Raw genomic sequence first — 19,793 nt, forward strand, 5'->3', positions numbered from 1 at the left:
TGGAATGATAGTTTATACCCAAATTCATATGTAGAAATCCCAACTCCCAAGGTAGTGGTGTCAGGAAGTAGAGTCTTTGGTCAAGGATTAAGTCATGAGGCCTTTGCTCTCTTCAGTGGAATTCGTGGTCTTATAAAATAGGCTCAAAGGTGTTCCTTCCTCCATTCCGCCACATAAGGATATGGTTAAAGGCAAAATCACAGACCAGGAGAAGAGATCAACACTTATGAGACACAGATTCTGCCAGTACTTTGGGCTTCTCAGCTTTCCAAAGCATGAGATACGAATTTCTGTTTGTAAACTATCCAGCCTATGGCATTCTAACAGCCCCAAAAGACCAAGACAACCAGCCACCACAGAAAATATGCCATAACAGAAAATGTTAAAATCTAGAAGCTTAATTTTTATTCCTTATGCTTTTCCTACAGAATTATTTCCATTCATTTTTTGAGTCAAATGAATTGTTAAAGGAAAATTATGTTGAAAGTTTAAAGCCCTTATTGCCTTCCTTCTAAAAAACAAAAGGTAATGGCTTTAGTTGGTATTACTTGAAAACTGAGGGGAAAATACAGTGCAAAAGTGAAAATATTTGACTAATGATTATGTAATGAGAAAGAGACAAGCAGTATGCGTTCTAATGACTACGAACTCAAGAGCAAGATCTTATGGGTTCAAATTCTGGCTCTGTCACTTACAGGCTGGATTTTGGGCCAGTTATTTATTCTGTATTACCTAGTATTTCCTCAGGGTAACCTCCCACAAGTCACTCAACCCTTTGGGATCAGTTTCTTCATCTGTATATGAAAACCATTTGTACAATCCTGCAAAAATGTGTTGGCAGGACTGTGCTTCTTTTCCTTACCTCAAAGTGTGGTTCTTCTGTTTAAAGGTACTTTTAGAGTTCAGAACAGTGTAGCATAGTAAACAGTCAATAAATATTAAGAATTTTAAAAGAAGAAACAAACAGCAGAGTTTTAGAACAAATATCTTTTTCTGTCTACAGATGGAAGAGGACATGCAGCACCACGGGCTATCTCAGATTATAAAGTGGTACGTGGGTTAAGGAACATAATTACTAATAAAGGTATAATATCACTCTATTTGCTGATTATTAAACCAGAAGAAAACATTAAATAAAGTAAAAAAATATAATCTTACAAATACAATCTTACACAAAAGAATCATAACCCTTTCTGACCTTTTATGGAAATTAAGAAAAATAACTGTACCTCCATTGAAAGTAACCTCCCCAAGGCAGTCTCTTGGTACTTTTGATGCACAGCGTTTATGGCAATTGAATTTGCAATCTAAAATAAAATTAACAGTTTATTATTATATGTAGATAGGCAGTATCAGATTTGGCTAGACTTTAAATAATTCATAGAAGAAAATCAGTAATGATAATGTTGCTATTAAAAAAAATATATGTGTCATTCTCAACTAGGAACTCACAGTGACCCTCCTGCCTCAGCCTTCCAAATGCTAGGATTACAGGAATGCACCAGCAAGCCCAATGGAACTCAAATCTTGACTAAAATTTTGATTTTTAACTTCTGATGGCACATTTTAATAGTTGTTTAACCTCCCACGTCACTTAATCCTACCTACATCAGTTTCTTCAACTGTATAATAAAGCTAATGCCATTTGTATAACACTCCAAAAAACATGCTACCTGGTCTTTTCTTACCTCATATTCATCCTTCTACACCCGTGATGAAATGTCAATCCAATATTATGTCAGTTACATTATTTTCAATTCCTTAAGTATTAATGCTTGACACATATACAGAAAGGAGCGTGAGATTCAACAGTTATTAGGAATCTCATAAGGGCTTTTACACATGAAAGGACTCAGTTTCTCAGGCACAACATCTCCCATTTTTACATAATAGTTCTCTTCAGCCTATAAGAACCTCAGCGTTAACAGCACTGTTAGGGTTAAGTAAAATCTGTTCAAAAGAAATGCAAATCCCTAAGGTCCCAAGCCAAAAGTCTAGAATAGGGCTGACAAATGTGTCTTAATGAGCTCTGTAAGTGACCTTAAGTTGAAACCCATTGAAGTAACTAGGTCTAACACTGCTCTGAAATGAATCTACCAACAATAACTTGGTAAAAACTTTGACTCCTGACTGGGAATGCTTTGTAATTCTTGTGACTCAAGGAAGTCTTAAGTATTATGTTACCAGCATAGGCTGAAGATCATTACAGGGAAAAAAACCCCTAAAAATTAAAAATTTGGTGAATAAGTTTCATATTAAATAAAACATGGTCTTTACGAGTCCTGGGAATAATTTGTATATGATATTATTAATGTCTTGTACACCTTTCAAACAACAGATTTGGTTTTATCTATGAGCTCTGCAAATCTTGAAAATAATATGGTTCCCTTTTTCTTTAAAAATTTAGGCCAAATTTGTGGCCCACCTGTATCAAGTATGCAAAGTTTTTGAGATACGGTCTTGCTGTGTAGATCAGGTTGGCCTTGAGCTCACTATGAGGAGGCCCAGGCGGGTCTCAACCTCAGAGATCATCCTGCCTCAGCCTCTCAAGTGCTGGGACACAGGCATGCAAAGCCACACCTAGCCTAAGTATTACAAAGGTTCTAATGGCAGGTATTTTTATTTATGGTCTTAACCCATATTTTTAGTAATCTGTTTATGTTTTTATTATATTTCACATATGATTTCAAGATACCTTAAGGTTTTTATACAGCAAAAAAGAAAATTAGATAAATGGATGAAGGAATAAATGAGTGAAGAACAGTTTTCAATCAGTGTATCTATCTTAAACTATATCTCTTTTGGCTTAACAAATGCATGAAAATGATGATTATTTCACTTTTTAAACACCTTAATGCATATTATAAAAATAAAAGAATCACTGAAGTAATTTATTTTTTATTAATCACCAGAAAAGCTTAGCTGTTCAGAAATATAATCTGCTATTTTCTGAACTAATAAGTGTAAAACTTTATTCTTCTAAAATTCTAAAAAGGTAAATTAATAATCCAGTTGCAGAGTTTTATTTAAAAATTCATCAACACACATAAATCCTCTACATAATACTGTGCTTTTCTACATTTGGTTTTAGAATGTTTCCATTCTGTTTTTATCCTGCTAGGTATTATTAACTTACCTTTACTAAGGTTATTTGTTGGTTAGGATTTTTACATCTGCTATTAATGTTCTTTCTCAAACTAATTTTTAGTGGCTGCCTGCCAATATATGTTTGTGCTGATATTTTATAGCATTAATGTATGTATTAACATATTCAAATTAAGCTGTTGAAATAAAATTTCAACATTTAATTATGCCTGCATAATGGTGACTAAATATTTGACAACAAATGGAGAACATGTTCATGTGATGTTGGATGCTGTCAGACAGTGTGAAGAAAAGTTCTTCTCCTTTGTAAAGCTGGGAACGAAACTCAGGGCCTCATGCATGTGAGGTAAGCGTTCAACCACTGAGCCCTATGTGCAGCCCTTTTCTTACACATTTAAGTTAAACTATCTTATTCTATGTTGTAAGAAGGACTTATTATTGCAAAAATCGCAACCCTAATGTTTTGATAATTTGGCTCCACAAATTCTCCTATTATATATATATTTTTTGGCAGGGTACCGGAGATTGAACTTGGGACTTTGGGCTTGTGAAGCAGATGGCAGCACAACTGAGCTAAATCCCTGGCCCATTCTACTATATTTTTAAAAAGCATGATACCAAGAACTGTTAAATTAATTACATGAGACCATTCCAGCTTAACATGGGATTCAATCACTAATAAATTAAAATGCTTTAATTCCCTAGTGTTCACTATATTATACAGTACTAGAGAGAAGATATTAAACAAAAAGACAGAATCATTTTTAAAAGCATAAAAGCTTAAGAACAAAATGAATCCATTACTCCATTAAAAATGTGTTTGGTCAAGAGATATTTTGGGAATACTTTGGTAAGTGTGCTGGGTTAATATCCAAAGAGTGGTCTCTCATAATTTAAGTGGCTTATTCTACATCCTACTTATTTTAACGTGATTATTATTCAGAATAATTGTACATTTTTGTACTGCTCTCCTACCTGTATGAAAGAAAAGAAAAGAAAACAAAAAAATCCAAATCCCTGTAGTGATTTACGTATGTGTGTGTGAATACTGTATTACTGCTATTTTAAGTAGCATCTGGCTCTAGAATCAAAAAGATTTAAGCTCAAATGTTAGTTTTGCTGCTTATAAGCTGTTCTATACTGCTAAGTGTTAAACATACAGGGAAGTAGTCATAGATCCGAAGTTTATTTTTTCTGTTTATTGGCTATGTTATCTTAAGAAATGCATTTAAATAGAAAATTACTAGTACTAACAGCAAAAGGATTATTTCAGATACAGTTGCTTTGAATTATTTTCTTTTTTAGCACAGTGGCTGGTACATAGTACAAATACTGCAAATGGTAGTTAACATGTATACATACATTTTTCATATATATACATTTTCTTTTCTTTTAAAAAGTTAACTGCAAGAACAATTTCTTCAGCAAATGTCTCTGAAATATAAATGTTTAAACCTATGTTTATTAACAAAAACAGACATGAATTTTACTTAAGGAAAATATCCGATCCTACCTTTGCACTGCATTCCTTGGCGAAAAAGACCTTTCAGTAGCCGCTTGCAGTACTGACATATTGTGGGGCGGCCGTAAGAGTGAACAGCAAACGTGTGTGGAACTTTTACTCTGCACAGTACCATCTTTTCCATCCAGATTGGGCGACCACTCCAAGATGGAATTCTCTTGCTTGGTTCTTGGTGGATATGTGACTAAAATGTAAGTAATTCTCATAAGTTTAAGTCAATATTAAAAACAAAGTATCAGGAGCAAAGCTTAACCACAAAAGTCATTTATTTGGCTTGCCAAAGCTAACATTCTACAAATGCAGATCTGAACAGTTTCCTTTGAAAAGCTGAATTTACCAAATCTTGAAGTAGAAAAGTACAGATTCTTTTTTTCACCCTTTTAAACTAAACGAATAAAGTTAAGGTATGTTAATACTCACATTTATACATTCACTGATGTTATTTGCCACATACATTCAGCATTTAAAAAATAACCAAAACCTTAAAATGAGCTTATAACAAGGGCTGGGGATTTAGTTCAGTGGCACTGTGCCTGCCTTGCAAGCTCAAGGTTCAGAGTTTGAGCCCTGGTACCAAAAAAACAGAAAAAAAATAAATAAATAAAAATAAAGTTGTTAAAAAAATTAACTTATAACATGTTCAGATCTATTCAAAAGTGATTAAGGAATTAGTTACAGGAAAATAAATTCAGGAAATAATGCTGCATTACTGAAAGTGTCTAAAAATATTTTGGAACAAATCTTACATTTTCAAATTTATCTCAACCAACATTAAGATATGTATGTAAAACTTTAAGTGTAGTCAGGTGCAGTGGCACAAGTCTGTTCCCATCAATCTGGGAGGCTGAGGCATGAGGATCACAAATTCAAGACCACCTGTCAAAAATTAAAAGCAGTAGGAACTGTAGCTCAGGGAGAAGAGTCCAGCTTCAATTCACAGCATTACCCCTTCACCCCAAAAAAGAAGTCTAATTAATTTTTGTTCCATAAATAATGGCAGATACAGAACAAATTAAAATAAATTTTAGGGCCAGCGATTTAGCTCAGTGGTTCAGCCACCTGCCTGGCAAGAGCAAGGTCCCAAGTTCAATCCCTGGTACAAAAAAAAAGACAAAGAAAATTTAGCCTCAGTAATTACACTGTTAGTAGATCCCTAACATTTTTAGTGTTTCTAGTTCTTTGGGTTTTTTTTTCTCCCAGGTAAGCAAAAACACAAAATTAAAGAACAATTTAAAAATCTTTGTGTAAGAGAGGTGTGGTGGTGCATGCCTATAATGTCAGCACTAAGGGAGGCTGAGGCAGGAGGATTAAACTTTCAAGTCTTATCTGTGCAATTTAGTTGAGAACCTATCTCAAAATAAAAAAGAAAAAGAACTGGTGATGTAGCTTAGTGCTAGCGTTTCCCTGAGTTGGATACCTAGTATCACCCAAAAAAAGTAACCTAAGGGACATGCAGATTTTTGTAACTATGGCTTTTTCTATATATAAGAATATGTAACCAAACTAAATTATATGCCAATTCAATGTGGCTCATTATATCCATTTGACAAACATTCATGTGTTATATGCTAGTCCTTATGAATTTGGGACCCAAAAATGAATAAAGCATAATCCACATTCTCAAGCTTAAAAACCAAATTCCTAACTGCCACCTAGAAGTATTAATAGATTTTGTTGTAACTACCTGCATATTCACACCAGAAATGAGATCCTGAAATTGTTTAGTTGCCTTCCAGGCCAAATAATATTTATCACTCAGAGAAGTCATTCTACACTGGCATGTTCAACCAATGGAAACGAAAGTCAGAAGAAACCAAGCGACTACACTTCTAAAATGAATTTTGAAGTGGTTTAATTCAGGAACAGTTAAAAAAATAATAATAATGTTAAACCCCAAACCACACTTGAGGGCTTTAGATGTCCAAGGGTGTCCTACTCTAGTCTGGCTCACTCCTCCTCCTGCCATGTATCGCCCAACTTCAGCCAAAGGACACTACAGTGATTGTGCACAGCTAAAGAGACCACAGGCAACTAGAACAAGATGTTTTCAGTCTTTGCTCACCCAGCTCCCTATTCTATGGTGACTCAACATTATGCTCCTCTTGCTCCTGCTTCTACCACTTTCAGTCTTATATTAAGTTCAAAACAAGATGGGCAAAGACTGACTTAGCCAGTATGAATGCCTTTTGGTCAGGTCCAACTGGGACTAGAGTATTAAGGAACAGTACAGAGCATGTGTGCCACGAACTACTGAGGGAATGGTGGTTGTAGCAACCACCTAATTTGTCACATCCAGTACAAAGTTATCTATTTTATTATCCCAATTTAAAATATGAAAATAAATAGGCTTAAGAGAACATTACCAAGTGGCAGTGTTAGAATCAAGTCTTAAATTTGGGTTTTCTACATTGTAGTCCAGGGATTGTTAATCTTCCCCCCCGCTGCCAATACACCTGGGATTACAATACAACCCCACCAGAACCAGCTGTGGTGGCACATGGTTATAATCCTAGCATTGGGGAATCGGGAAGATCACTGTGAATTTAAGGTCAGCCTGAACTATAAAGTGAGAACCTGTCTGGAAAAAAAAAGAAAAAAAAAAAGACAAAAACAAAAACAAACCAAAAAAACCCAAACCCATCAGTACCAAAGCTTTGCTTCTCTGTTGAATGAGGAAGGGAGGAAAGATATGGTAGATTTAAACAGAATTTTGGAGGAGGATATTAGTATAGTTAGCTAGAAAATTTGATGATAAAGGGACCACTGAGGCTAGGAATTTACTTCAGTGGTAGAACTGATTGCCTAGGATGCTCAGGGCACTGGATTTGATTCCTATCACTGCAAAGAGAAAAAAGAGGGGAGGGGAAGGGAGTTTGAGCCATTGAAACTAGAGTAACTAGAACTGAGTGAAAATTCTTAAAGTTCCCTACTTATATAAACTGGTGCTTAGCTTGAACTGTTGCTTCTTCTCTATTTGTGTGCAGTCAGAAATTTTCTAAAAATGTGATTATTTCCACAATTTAGGTTTAAGCTAACATCTGACTAACTGCTCACAAAAATCTGTAACTTTACTAATTCTCAATTATATAAAATAATAAAATCAAAGCATTTAAAATGAGTAATTTCTGGGCCGGGGATTTAGCTCAGTGGTTCGGTGGCCTGCCTTGCAAGAGCAAGGACCCGAGTTCAATCGCTGGTACCCCCCCAAAATAAATAAAAATAAAATGAGTAATTTCTCAATTACTAGCTTTGGTATTACTTGGTGATTATCTTCATTTTTTACATACTTAGACCCAATATTTTCTTTCTTGTGTGCTCCTAGGAGAATGGTAAAGCACATGCTCTTCTATATCCCACAGAAATATTAGGAATAACTAGTAAAATGTCCTTCTATTACCTTAGAATACATACCTCTTCGCTGAGCAGGGGTACACATTCAGGCTGGAGAGGTCTTGGAACTGAGAGGCCAGGTCCTGGGAGAGATACATTTGACAGACGTCTCTTTCTTACTCCGCTACAGTTATTTGGAATCTTGAAGGCACATCTTTTATGATAATTTAATCCACAGCCTAAATATATTTTAAAAAGCAAAATATAGGATTATAAAAAAAACTTTACTGGTTAAGAGTAAAATATAACAACTAGTGCTTCTTTTATTTATTTTCTCTAGCAACAATACTATTCTAAATAAAAACCTAGATGACAACACCTGAGCGCAAGTTTATAAACTGAACAAGAATAAGATCTATGGTGAAAGCTGTATTTAGAAAGGTTAAGTTATCTGAAGTAGTGGATTTTGTAGCCCCTAAAGCAATCAACTGGGAATGTATTAGAAATGTAAATTACTAGGCTTTACCCTAGATTTACTAAATTAGAAACTCTGGGGATGGTGTCAAGCAAAGTATGTTTTCTGATACTTAATACATTTTGAGAACCAGTGGCTTAAAACACTAGTCAGCAGCAAACAGTCCTGTGTACTATTTCCCATAATGAGAAATTATATAAAACCTGAATTTCAATATTTATAAATACAAGTTTTACTGGATAAGAGCCACGCCATTTGTTTACATATTGTCTATGGTTAGTTTCACTTTATAATAACAGAGTTTAGTCACAATAGAGACCACATGGCCCGTGAAGCTTAAGATATTTACTCTCTGACCCTTTACAGAAAAAGTTTATTGGCTCTCCACATAGAAGACTTCTCCTTAATCAAAATGTATATGTGCAGCCTACGCCCTAGCCATGTTAATTCAGAAAATCTTTGACAATTTTGTGTTATATATGAGATTTAACTTTCTAAAAAGATAAGGAAGGAAGTCAGTCAGCTTTCTAAAAAGTTGATATGCTAAGTAAGGAGTTTATTATTTCCTTAGCCACTGCTTTTTATTGAATGTTTTATCTATTTACCTTATTTAACCAGTAATGAAACTGGTGAGGTAGAGTATATTTACATAGAAATCAGTACTCAAAGAGGACTAGGATCTTGCCTAAGGATAGGAAGAAGTATGTAGCAGAGGCAGGTCCAGAGTTCTGATCTCTGCAAATGTAAAGTTGGTTACTACCTTAACACCTAACTTGATCTTGGTTTTTCATTTGAAAATAATAATTAAAAAAATGGAAATGTGACATACTCTATCAAACGACTATAAAAATTTTAAAACACATACCTTCACATTTTAGCCCCTGACGTACCAATCCCCAGAGCATCTCACCACAATAATCACAAAAAGTAGGAGCTTTGTAAGAATGTACATAGAGAGTATGTGGACGAATCTGGAAGTCTTCTACTGTGGCCAAAGCTTTTAAAAAAGACAAGCATTAAATTTTCTATTTGTAATTGCAAAGCAAGTAGGGATGTTCACCATTTTGTCAAATATTTTCCTTAAAGTTTCATCTGATCATAAAAATAAAGTATTTTGGGGATTTAATACTGTGATTTAAAAAACCTGATTTTTAAGGTCTAAAAAGTTTACCAGCTTCAAATAAGTTGAGTTCCAATTCAACTTGGAGGTCTGTAGGCTAGGTATTTGGACATTCAAAGTGCTTTCTTAGAATGACCAGACTGCAAATAGCTGTTGGCTCTATGTTAGCCAACTAAAAACTATTTAGTGCTGAGCACTGTGGTACAAGCCCATAATTCCAGCACTCAGGAGGCTGAAGAAGGTTCTCAAGTTCGAAACTAGTCCAGGCCATATAGTGGGATCTGTCCATAAAAACAAAAATATCTGCTCCAAAACTCTTTTCCTTATCATAAGCTGGACCATAGAATACTAAAGTAAAAAGTAAAATCATGGTAGGGGAAAAATGGAAGGTCCCTGCCCTCTTCCCCAGCAAAACGAAAAAACAACCTGTGGAACCTAACTTTAATTTTATATTACTGCTGTGGGAAAAGATACTGAGTTCTAACTTAGGATTCCACTCTGGAGACAGAATATTCTGTCTGTTCTCCTTAGTCCTAGTGGTTAAGAGAAAAAGACTCTTCCCTTCAATGAGCAACAGGACACAGAAATCTTCCTCCCACATCAGCCTGTAAGTCATTAGTCATGTCCCTGTGACTTGAGACAGATCCATAGCACAGCAGGGATGGATAGGAGCATGATCTTCAGAAAGGACAGGGAGTGAAGTCCTTCATGAGTGAAAAGGAAGATAAAGAATGGGAAGTAGAGAGATGGTCTGCTGTTGTGGTTTAGATGAGTGATCATGCAGGAGAGCTACACAAACACGATTAGAAGCAGAAGATGAATGAAATTTTTAAGAGGATCTCAAGAACAGGTGAGTACTGGAGAGGGAAAAGTGACAGCAGGACTCTGAACCTGTGGCTAGCCAGCTTGCTTCCTTTCTCCAACAATACCCCTTTCCTGCCAAAAAAAGCTGCACTGCAGACCTACTGTGTGCATCATTATAGCTTCCTCTCTTCATATTCACAAACAATCCTGTCCACTTGCTGTTGGCTAATAGCAGAAATAGCATGAGTTAAGGAATAAGGAATGACAAGAATGGGTAAAATAAGAAAAGGAGAAATCCACTGGAAACAAAAAGAGAAGAATTTAAGACATGCAAACAGCAAAATAGTGTCACTTCTTCTTCTATATGTTCAGTGTTTTTCCACTTTTCTTAATTTTCTTTCCTGATTCTCAATTGTAATAGAACTTTAATACTGTTTCATTTCTTCAACACAGAAAGAATATATTTCTCTTCCAGTTGAGCTGATAATTCCTTTGGCTTAGTTAACATTGAAGTGAGTCACAGTTCATTTTCCTACTTTCCCATCTGTGATCTAACCTTCCTGAAAGTTTAAAAAAAAATCGCACAGTAACATTATAAATGAAAGGAGCAGGCAACTGTATAGTACCAAGATTAAGTGGTAATAGAACACAGCACTTAGCACAGAAAATTAAACTCAGAAAAAAAAAAAAAAACTAAAAAGGTAAAAAAAAATAAAAGGAGCTATTCACTTACCTGACAGAACAACTTCTATTAGATCTCCTTCATGTATTTCATCTGCTGAGGTAATCAGCTGCAAAATATTTTCGGAGTTCATGTCATGGCGAAAGAGAAGAATTTTGTCATACATGCCAAAGAATCCACACTCTGGAAACTGGGAAAATGGTCCTGTATTAATATACCCATAGCTTTCCATTTTTATGTTATGCTTCAATGTTATGAAATAATTGCAAATTCAATGTTTTAGGTAACAACTATATTAATATTGCATCTAAGTGTGATCCATGAACTCAAGCATCCTAATTTTATTTTATTTGGTACCGGGGATAGAACTTGGGTCCTTGTGCTTGCGAGGCAGGTGGTGGAACCACTGAGCCAAGTTCTCGGCCCTCCCAGCCCTTTTTTAATTGTTATTTTGAGACAAGGTCTAGTGATGTCACTAAATTTGCCCAGTCTGGGATCTAATTTATAATACTCCTGCCTCAGTCTCTTGAGGGCTGGGATTATGGGCATGTGACACTATGCCTAGCTATGTCATTCTGTTTTTAGATGGCCTAAAAGACAAGCAATCTTTTTTCCATTCTCTAGGACTGCACTGTCTGTCTAGTGGTTGGACACTGTTATCATTTGGATCTTAGTGTTCCCCAATGTTTTATGTATTAAAGCCTTGGTCAGCAGCTGGGTGCTACTGGGAGGTTGTGCTGGAGCCCTTTGGGGTGGCTCTTCAGGTTGCTGGGGATATGTCCGAAAAGGGGATTTTGGTGCTCCAGTCTCTCACATACTCTTGCTCCATCACCATGAGGTGTTCAGTTTTGCTCTGCTACACACTCCTGCCATAATTTACTACCTGGCCCAAAGCAACAGCCAGCTACTCATGGACTGGAACCTCTGAAACTAAAGTTCTTTAAATATGAAAAAAGTAAAATTAAAAGTTTAGTTCCTCAGTCACTTTAGCAACAGTACAAGCACCCAACTGCTACCTTGAATACAGGCTATGGAACTAGATGGTGCAGATACAGAATAATCCACTATTCTGGTAAATGTGATTGCATAATGCTAGAAGACCAGTAATTCTCAAACTACAGTCACAAAAATATTAATTCCAATATCCCTACAATATTCTTACTCTCTACTACAGTCATGGTGAACCTTTTAGAGCTCTCAATAGTAACAACCTGCTGCAGTATGTGTGCCACAGGTTCACTACCACTGCAATATTAATATTTATCTAGTATCTTTTTAAGTCTACTCACTCTAATTCCAAACACATGACTCATTACATTACCTTTCTTTTAGAAAAACCTTTGACCAAAGCAAGAGACCTGCAGATCTGCTCACATATGGCCTGTTCATTTGTATTGTTTCAAGGCTTCCACATTTTGTGACCCTAGTGTGCAAGAGACTTTGGGGATTAGAATGCAGACTAAAACGTGAAGATAAATGTCTAATATAAAAAGTAAATTGTTTGAGGTTGAGAGAATTTATGAAATAACCATGCATGGTTTTCCAATCAATTATTAAAAATGAGCCCATCTTTGAAACTACCAGGGCCTTGGGACATGCTGTTCTGGAAAATTCTTCAGGTCTCAGAAATTATAAATATTCACTGGCCTTTTAGCTCCTCAAAGAATAACTTTTAATCATTAAAACTATAAAGCTTGTCAGACCATATAAGGCCTGGGGTAAATGGCTGCTAAGAATCAGTCTCATTAAACTGTAAATGCAGTTTATGCAGGGATGGTGCTGACGTGATTTACCTACTTCACATGGTAGCTCTGCTTTGTGAAGACCCATGAAAGAAACTTCAGATTGGCTTTATAACATAACAACTTGATCATGTAGTTAATCATGCTTTCTTATTTATTTTATCCAATGGAACAAATAGCTAAATTTGTATACCACTTTTAGTATCAGTCTATTTTATGGCAGGTGTTTTAGGTACAGAAAGCAACCCAGCTTTCTCTTATTTTGTGAGTTTAATATTGTCATTAGAAAAATCTTTTCCAAAACTGGATTTCAACCTACCAAAGATTAAAACTAGACCCTTATCTTTCACCATGTACTAAACTAAAATCCAAGTGGATTAAAGATCTCAATATTAAAAAAAGAAACACTAAACTTAATGGAAGAAAAGTTAGGCAGAACTCTTGAAGACATTGGCAGAAACTCTAAAATTACTGGAACATAAGTTAGGCATAGGTAAAGACTTTATGAACAAATCCTCAGTAGCACAGGAACTAGCACAAAGAATCAACAACTGGGATCTCATCGCATTAAAAAGCTTCTGCACTGCAAAAGAAACCATCAACAGAGCTAAGAGACAAATCTACAATGTGGGAAAAAATTTTTACCAGCTGCTCCTCAGACAAAGGACTATTATCTTGAATATATAAAGAACTCAAAAAAATCAGGCACCCAAAATAGAAAGACCCGATTCAAAAATGGGCATCTGAAATGAACAGACATTTCTCAAACAAGTAAAAGCTGCAAATAAATATTAAAAAATGTTCCACATCACTCGTCATTCAAGAGATGCAGATGAAAACAACACTGAGATTCCACCTCACTCCAGAAAGAATGGCTGCTATCAAGAAATCAAACAATAACAAATGCTGGCAGGGCTGTGGGGAGAAAGGAAGCCTTCTCCATTGTTGTTGGGAGTGCAGACTGGTGCAAGCACTATGGAAATCAATACGGAGATACCTCAAAGAACTAGGATTAGAGGTTCCATTTTACCCAGACATCCCTCTGCTGGGTATCTTTCCAAAAGAATTAAAAGAATCATATCACAGTGATATATGCACCCCTATGTTTATAGCGGCACAGTTTGTAACAGCTAAAACTTGGAAACAGCCCAAATGCCCATCTGTTGGAAACTGGATAAATAAGATGTGTTTTTTTTTTTTAATAAAATGGAGTACTACTCAGCCATAAAGAATGAGAAACGAGTCATTCATAGGAAAGTGGATGCATATTGAGGCCATACTCTTAAGTGAAATAAATAAGACACACGTGTAAATACCAAATAGTTTCTCTGGTGTGAAAAACTAAAAGTGTAAATTGTATAACTGATAATGTGAAATAGGAAGAAAAGGCTAAAGGTTAAAGGTATAGGGGAAGTGGGAAGAGTAGGGGAAAGGAAAAAAGGGAAAAGAAAAATATGAGGAAAGGAAAAAATGGAAACAAAGTCTTTATAAATAGGAGAGAGTGGAGGGGGTGAAGGGAGGGCAGAGGTATGGGGAAAAAATGAAAACCAAGATCTGTCATGTAAGGGTACAAGATCCCAATGATGAATCTAACTGCACTGTATACTTAAAAAGTACCAATGAACTCAGTAAGATAAAAAAAGAAAAGAAATGATCATGAGTTAGAAACACTATTTTTAGCCAAAAGCAGATATTGCTAATTTGGGGGTGTTTAAGTAAAATCTATATTCAAGAAAAAAAGAAAAATCTTTCCCATCTCTCTAGTTAATTGAATGAAGTATCTTCTTAAATTAAAACAACTTCAGGATCAATTACAAAGGATTCCAGAGATTGAGCTCAGCGGTTCAATGGCCTGCCTTGCAAGCGCAAGGACCCAATACCAAAAAACAAACAAAGAAACAAACAAACAAAAAACCAAAAAAAACAAAGGATTCCAAATGCTATTTTATAAAAACAAAATCTCTAACAAATGTTATATGAATTAAATTGATTTTTAAAAGTTCTGTTTCTTTCAAGTCTGCTAAGTGCAACATATTGGCCTCAGTTTTTAAAAAAGAAAATAGTCCTTATCTCCCCAATTTAATAGGAAGATGGAAATATATATCAATACAGTACTATACATCATAAGGCAGATGAAAAAATGAAATATAAACAAAATTCTAGAATAAGAGCAAATAATTAAGTGGGAGGTCCACATATAGGGATACTTGAGAGCAGAATTGTCAAAAAAGAGAAAGAGAGCTGGCACAAACCTGTAGTCCTGGCCACCCTGGAGGCTGAGACATTCAAGCCCAATCTGGGCAACTTAGTAAGGTTCTGTCTCAAAATCAAAAATTTTAGAAGGGCTCTTGCTCTGTAGTAGTGCACTTGCCTAGTATGCGTAAGTTCTTGGATTCAATTCAACAGGCTGAAAATAAAAAAGTGTCAACACTGAGAATAAAGTTGAGTACTGATGAATAAGGCGGGGAAGAGGTAGGTAGTAGAGAGGGTGCAGAAGGGTACACGGGGTCCGACTGGGGCCAAACTAACAAACCTGGAGTCAACAAAGTTGGTTTAAGCTTTGCCACTTATTACCTATAACATCTCAGATTAATTTGTGTAACTTTTCCACACAAGTTTCTTGTTTACAAAATGGGAGTAACAGACGTACTGGCATTATAGGTCATTTATCAAAATTAATATGTTTGTTTTTTGAGGCAGGGTCTCCCTTTGTATTTCAGGCTGGCCTTGAACTTGAAGTGATCTTCCTGCCCCTCAGCCTCTCGAGTGCTGGGATCACAGGTGTGAGCCACCACACCTGGCTCAAAATTAAATTTCTTAATGACTATATAATCCTTAGCCTTGTAATCAATAAATGCTATTGGTTCACATTATTATGCTATATCCAAGGAAAGAAATATTATGCTATATCCTAAGCAAGGAAATAACATGGTTAAATGTTGTTTTAAAAAGATGACACTGACAGTACTTTGTAGAGGAACTGGAACAGGAAAAGATCAGTGTAAGCTCCTGAAGAAAGCTTGAAGCAGGAAAGAAGTATCAGGGTTTAGATTATTATAATGAGAAACAAAAAGAAACAACACTTCTTTAGATAACTCACAGGGATCACTAATACATAAGCCTAATACCCAAATAATTATTACTGAAAAATTGAATAATAAACACCATGACAGAAAAACAGAATCAAAGTAATACATTAATGACTTAGAAAAAACAAATACAAAATGATCTTAATAGACTCATGACTGAGTGAATAACATGAAACAGTATTAACAGACCCAAGAGTAAAAAAAATTACAATTTGAACATTACAAGTATACATTTAAAGCCAGGCATGGTGGCACATGCCTGTAATCCCGGCACTTGCGAGGCTGAGGGAGGAAGATTGCTGTGAGTTTGAGACCAGCCTGGGCTACATAGTGAATTCCAGGTCAGGCTCAACTATATAGTGAGACCCTGTCTCAAAAATCCAAGGAAAAAAAAAAGACGAGACAAGTATACATTTAAAATAAACATTCATGTATCAGAGGCTGGAAAGACCTTGGCGATGATAAAAATAAAGTCACTTTCTAGGCTAGCAAATGTTTTCATAATTATATCTATCTATTAAATTGACAGATTACAGAGTTCTGAGGAGAAAAGTTGTAACTAGCCTGTTAGAGATTTTTTAACTGATAGTTATGTTTGGTAAGATATTCAGGAATTATCAGTGGGCTATTTTACCCGAGAGAATACATGTCTTTGTCTTAAGACATTTTTGGTTTACACAACTTGAGCTGCTGGCATTTACTGGATACAACATTGCAGAATGCAAAGGACAGCCACTAGAGCACAATTATTTGACCCAAAATGTCCATGATAAAGTTGAAAAATCTTGCTGTAGAGAATAATGAAGCTAAACAGTATAGAGAGACTGGGAAATGTGGAAGGAAGTTGACAACCTTCTAAAAACTAGACAGGCCCATATTTCCTTCCCTAGTCCATTTCAGCCTTGATCAAAAGAGAGAGGAAATGAACAGCAAAAGAATTTGCAGAACAGAGTGAAACTGGCATTGGATTTGGCCTCTTTCCAACACCCTCACCTCTTTTCCCATTTTCCTTCTAAAGATGGGATCAACAACTCTTGATTGTACAAAATGAAGTCCTAATGATTCCAATTCATATGAGAAAGGAACAAAATTTATGAAGTTATGAAATTCCTACTCCCATGCATTCCCTTGGCTTTTGCATTAAAGATAGCTGCAAGAATTTTAAAAAATCTTATTGTTTTACAACTATTTTATACAAATTAATTTTCATTGTATTAACTTACACCTATAAAAAGCAAAACATCTCAATACTAAAATTCTTTCAAGCAACATCTATTTTGACAGTTCTTTAAGGCAAATAATTTAAGCCTCTATCATTAAAATTCTGTTAGTAAAATGTTAGATATGGTATGAAGCTCAAAGTTTTTAACGTGGTCAAAAACAATTTTTGCATGTTAACTAACAACTTTGACATTTAATATTATTCAAATAAGTAATTTGTCACTAAACACTTTTAAAAGGGTACAAGTTTTACTCTAAATGCAATGGAAAACCATTGGAGTTTTAACATATTTTCATTTAAAAAAAAACTTACTTTAGGTATAGTGAGTAAAGTATACTAATCTCAATCAGAAGTTTGATAATTTTATATACGTATCTAAATACAACGTACTCAATATATAGAACATTCTTAGCACCACAAACATACACACTTGAGAGACACTGAGTACCAAAGTGATTTTAATTAGTTGCTAAGGAAATCTTCACAGTAGGTCTTCTGAAATATAAACCAAAGAGTAGTAAAGAAGTGAGTGGTAAGATGGTTCTCTTTTTAGGTCTCCTCCAGAATTTCCAAGAACCTAGAATTTAGTTAACAGGCATTTACTGAACAAAATTTGTTGAATGCTAAGCAACTAAGTTAAGCACTAACAAATTCCCCAGAAATAGGTCTAATATTAAAGTTAGTATCATTTTCCTTTTTCTTTCTTATTTTGTTATTAGTTAATTCAAACATTCTCAGACCTATTCTAGCCAAGAATTTAACCTGAGTTTAAAACAAATTTTTTCTTCTTCCTGTTCAAGCCTCCAGATTAGTAATGGCTGCCTGTCACTATTTTTCCTAGATGAAAAATGTAGGGATAAAGAATAGAATGTCACCACACCAGTGCAACACAGCTGTAATAGAAAGAATGAGGTAGACACAACAATATAGAATGACAACTGGTTTCTAGAAAACAAAAGATACAGCTGGAGCTTTCACTCTACTTTAGCAGAACCTTAAAATTATATCCAATCTCTGTCTACAGAAACAATGTACTCAGTCAAACAGACCAAAATCACTCCTCAATTATGCTAAATATGCCACAGACTTTAGGTCTAGAATCATACAGTCCAAACTAAAACCAAATGTTTAAAATCACCTAAAAGCAGATAGTCAGCTTTAGTCAGAATAATTTCAATTTTGCTAAACATCATTATAACGTAAAATGATTTAATTTCTGCCAATTTTTTCCTCATTATTCCAATCCACTACGTTCACTTACACAATAGCAGCAATAGCATTATAAAAATATTTTCTAAGCCTTCTGGCAATATGAAAGCAGAAAGGTGTAGAATGTAGCCATTATGCATCAGAAACTACAAAGCACCTTGCATAGGCATCTTAATTTCCTGAAAATTACTAAACAAGTAATCCCTGTCCTTTAATAAACACCTACTCCTTATTTTGTTATATCAAATATTAAAATCAAAAACTAATGGTAAAGCAGTATTAAATGTTGGTAGGCTGTTATACATGCTTTGGTATTGATGTTTTAAGACCCGTACAGGATCAATGATCTTTCCACATTTAAAGCTATTTTGCAACCACAGGCATTATTATTTTTGACCACTAATTATGTGTCAGTCATTGTACTAAGGGCTTTATGTTTAATCATAATAATTTTATTAATGGAGGTAGGTATTATGATCCTATCTTCAAAGAGGAGAAAACTAAGGATCAGAAGTTAAGTGATTTAAAAAGGACCCACCATTTCAAAGCAAAATGTGAGAGAATAAAGATTTACATCCCTACTGTTGTCTCTTGAATTCCAAAACTCTCTGAGTTACTATACTTTGTCATCTCTTCCTTGGATTTTTTTAAATGGACTAATAACAAAAGCTAATATGCAGAATTTTAACATTTGGAATCCATTCATGAACAATCATTGTAAAAGGGCCAAGCTTTTGGCTTATTCCCTCAGTACTGATTTGCTTATTTCTAATCTGCCGTGTAAGTAGCCTCTTAGCTGCACATTTGATCAGTACATTTCAGCTTGGATCTATTTCACTCCTACCTGCTGTTTAGATTTGTTACCTTCTAAGTTTGGCTGACTGCAAGTACCAATAGTTCTTTGAATTTTATCAAAATTCAAAAAAAGGAAGTCTCTTCAGTTTATGAACTTCTAGATGGCAAAGATCTCGTTTGTGTTAATTTTGCCTTATAAACTAAAGAAACAGGAATCTGGGGCGAATTTCTGTGACAGAGTATGTATGTACTTGGCATGCATGAAATCCTGGGTTCAATCTCCTGTACAACAAAAACAAAACAAAAGAAGGTGAAGAAAAAACAGTAAGATTCTCATATACTGGTTAATATTTTATTCATTGTTTAACTCATAAAATAATTAAAATACTCATAAAAGAAACTGGACTATTCTTAAACAAAAATTCCCAAGCCAAACTAGGAATCCTACTGGAAAGAGCTCAAGCTATACTTCATAATTAGAAGATTTTAATCTAGGAACTATTCACATTCCCTAATTTACTGAGATCCTACAATGGCACTAACAGAAGTTTCAGACTTCTTCAAACTTCAGAAATTATATTTCTGCATTAATTTAACTTAGGTACCTGTTATTTATTTTTGGTACTGGGGACTGAATCCAGGGCCTTCACAATGAGCTACATTTCCAGCTTATTTGTATTATTTTTTTATTTGTAGGC

The 19,793-nt window shown here is 35.0% G+C and overlaps 1 protein-coding gene across 2 annotated transcripts in view; it reads right to left on the reverse strand.

Moving 5' to 3' along the window:
- Positions 1-19,793, reverse strand: part of Prkd3 (protein kinase D3) — a 60,076-nt gene that overhangs the window by 28,580 nt on the left and 11,703 nt on the right. The window contains exons 2-7 of one of the 2 annotated variants that reach the window (XM_010611414.3): positions 15,033-15,187; positions 11,090-11,228; positions 9,298-9,429; positions 8,039-8,196; positions 4,619-4,811; positions 1,230-1,307 (exon numbers count right to left, since the gene is read on the reverse strand). In XM_010611414.3, coding sequence (XP_010609716.1) covers positions 1,230-1,307; positions 4,619-4,811; positions 8,039-8,196; positions 9,298-9,429; positions 11,090-11,228; positions 15,033-15,065 — 733 coding nt within the window. In that variant the 5' untranslated portion in view covers positions 15,066-15,187. The remainder of the gene's footprint in view (positions 1-1,229; positions 1,308-4,618; positions 4,812-8,038; positions 8,197-9,297; positions 9,430-11,089; positions 11,229-15,032; positions 15,188-19,793) is intronic. The other variant, XM_010611412.3, reaches the window with a different exon arrangement.

This window comes from Fukomys damarensis, unplaced genomic scaffold (genome assembly GCF_012274545.1).
Source record: "Fukomys damarensis isolate Sample0158 unplaced genomic scaffold, DMR_v1.0_HiC HiC_scaffold_2, whole genome shotgun sequence".
NCBI classification, from domain to species: Eukaryota; Metazoa; Chordata; class Mammalia; order Rodentia; family Bathyergidae; genus Fukomys; species Fukomys damarensis.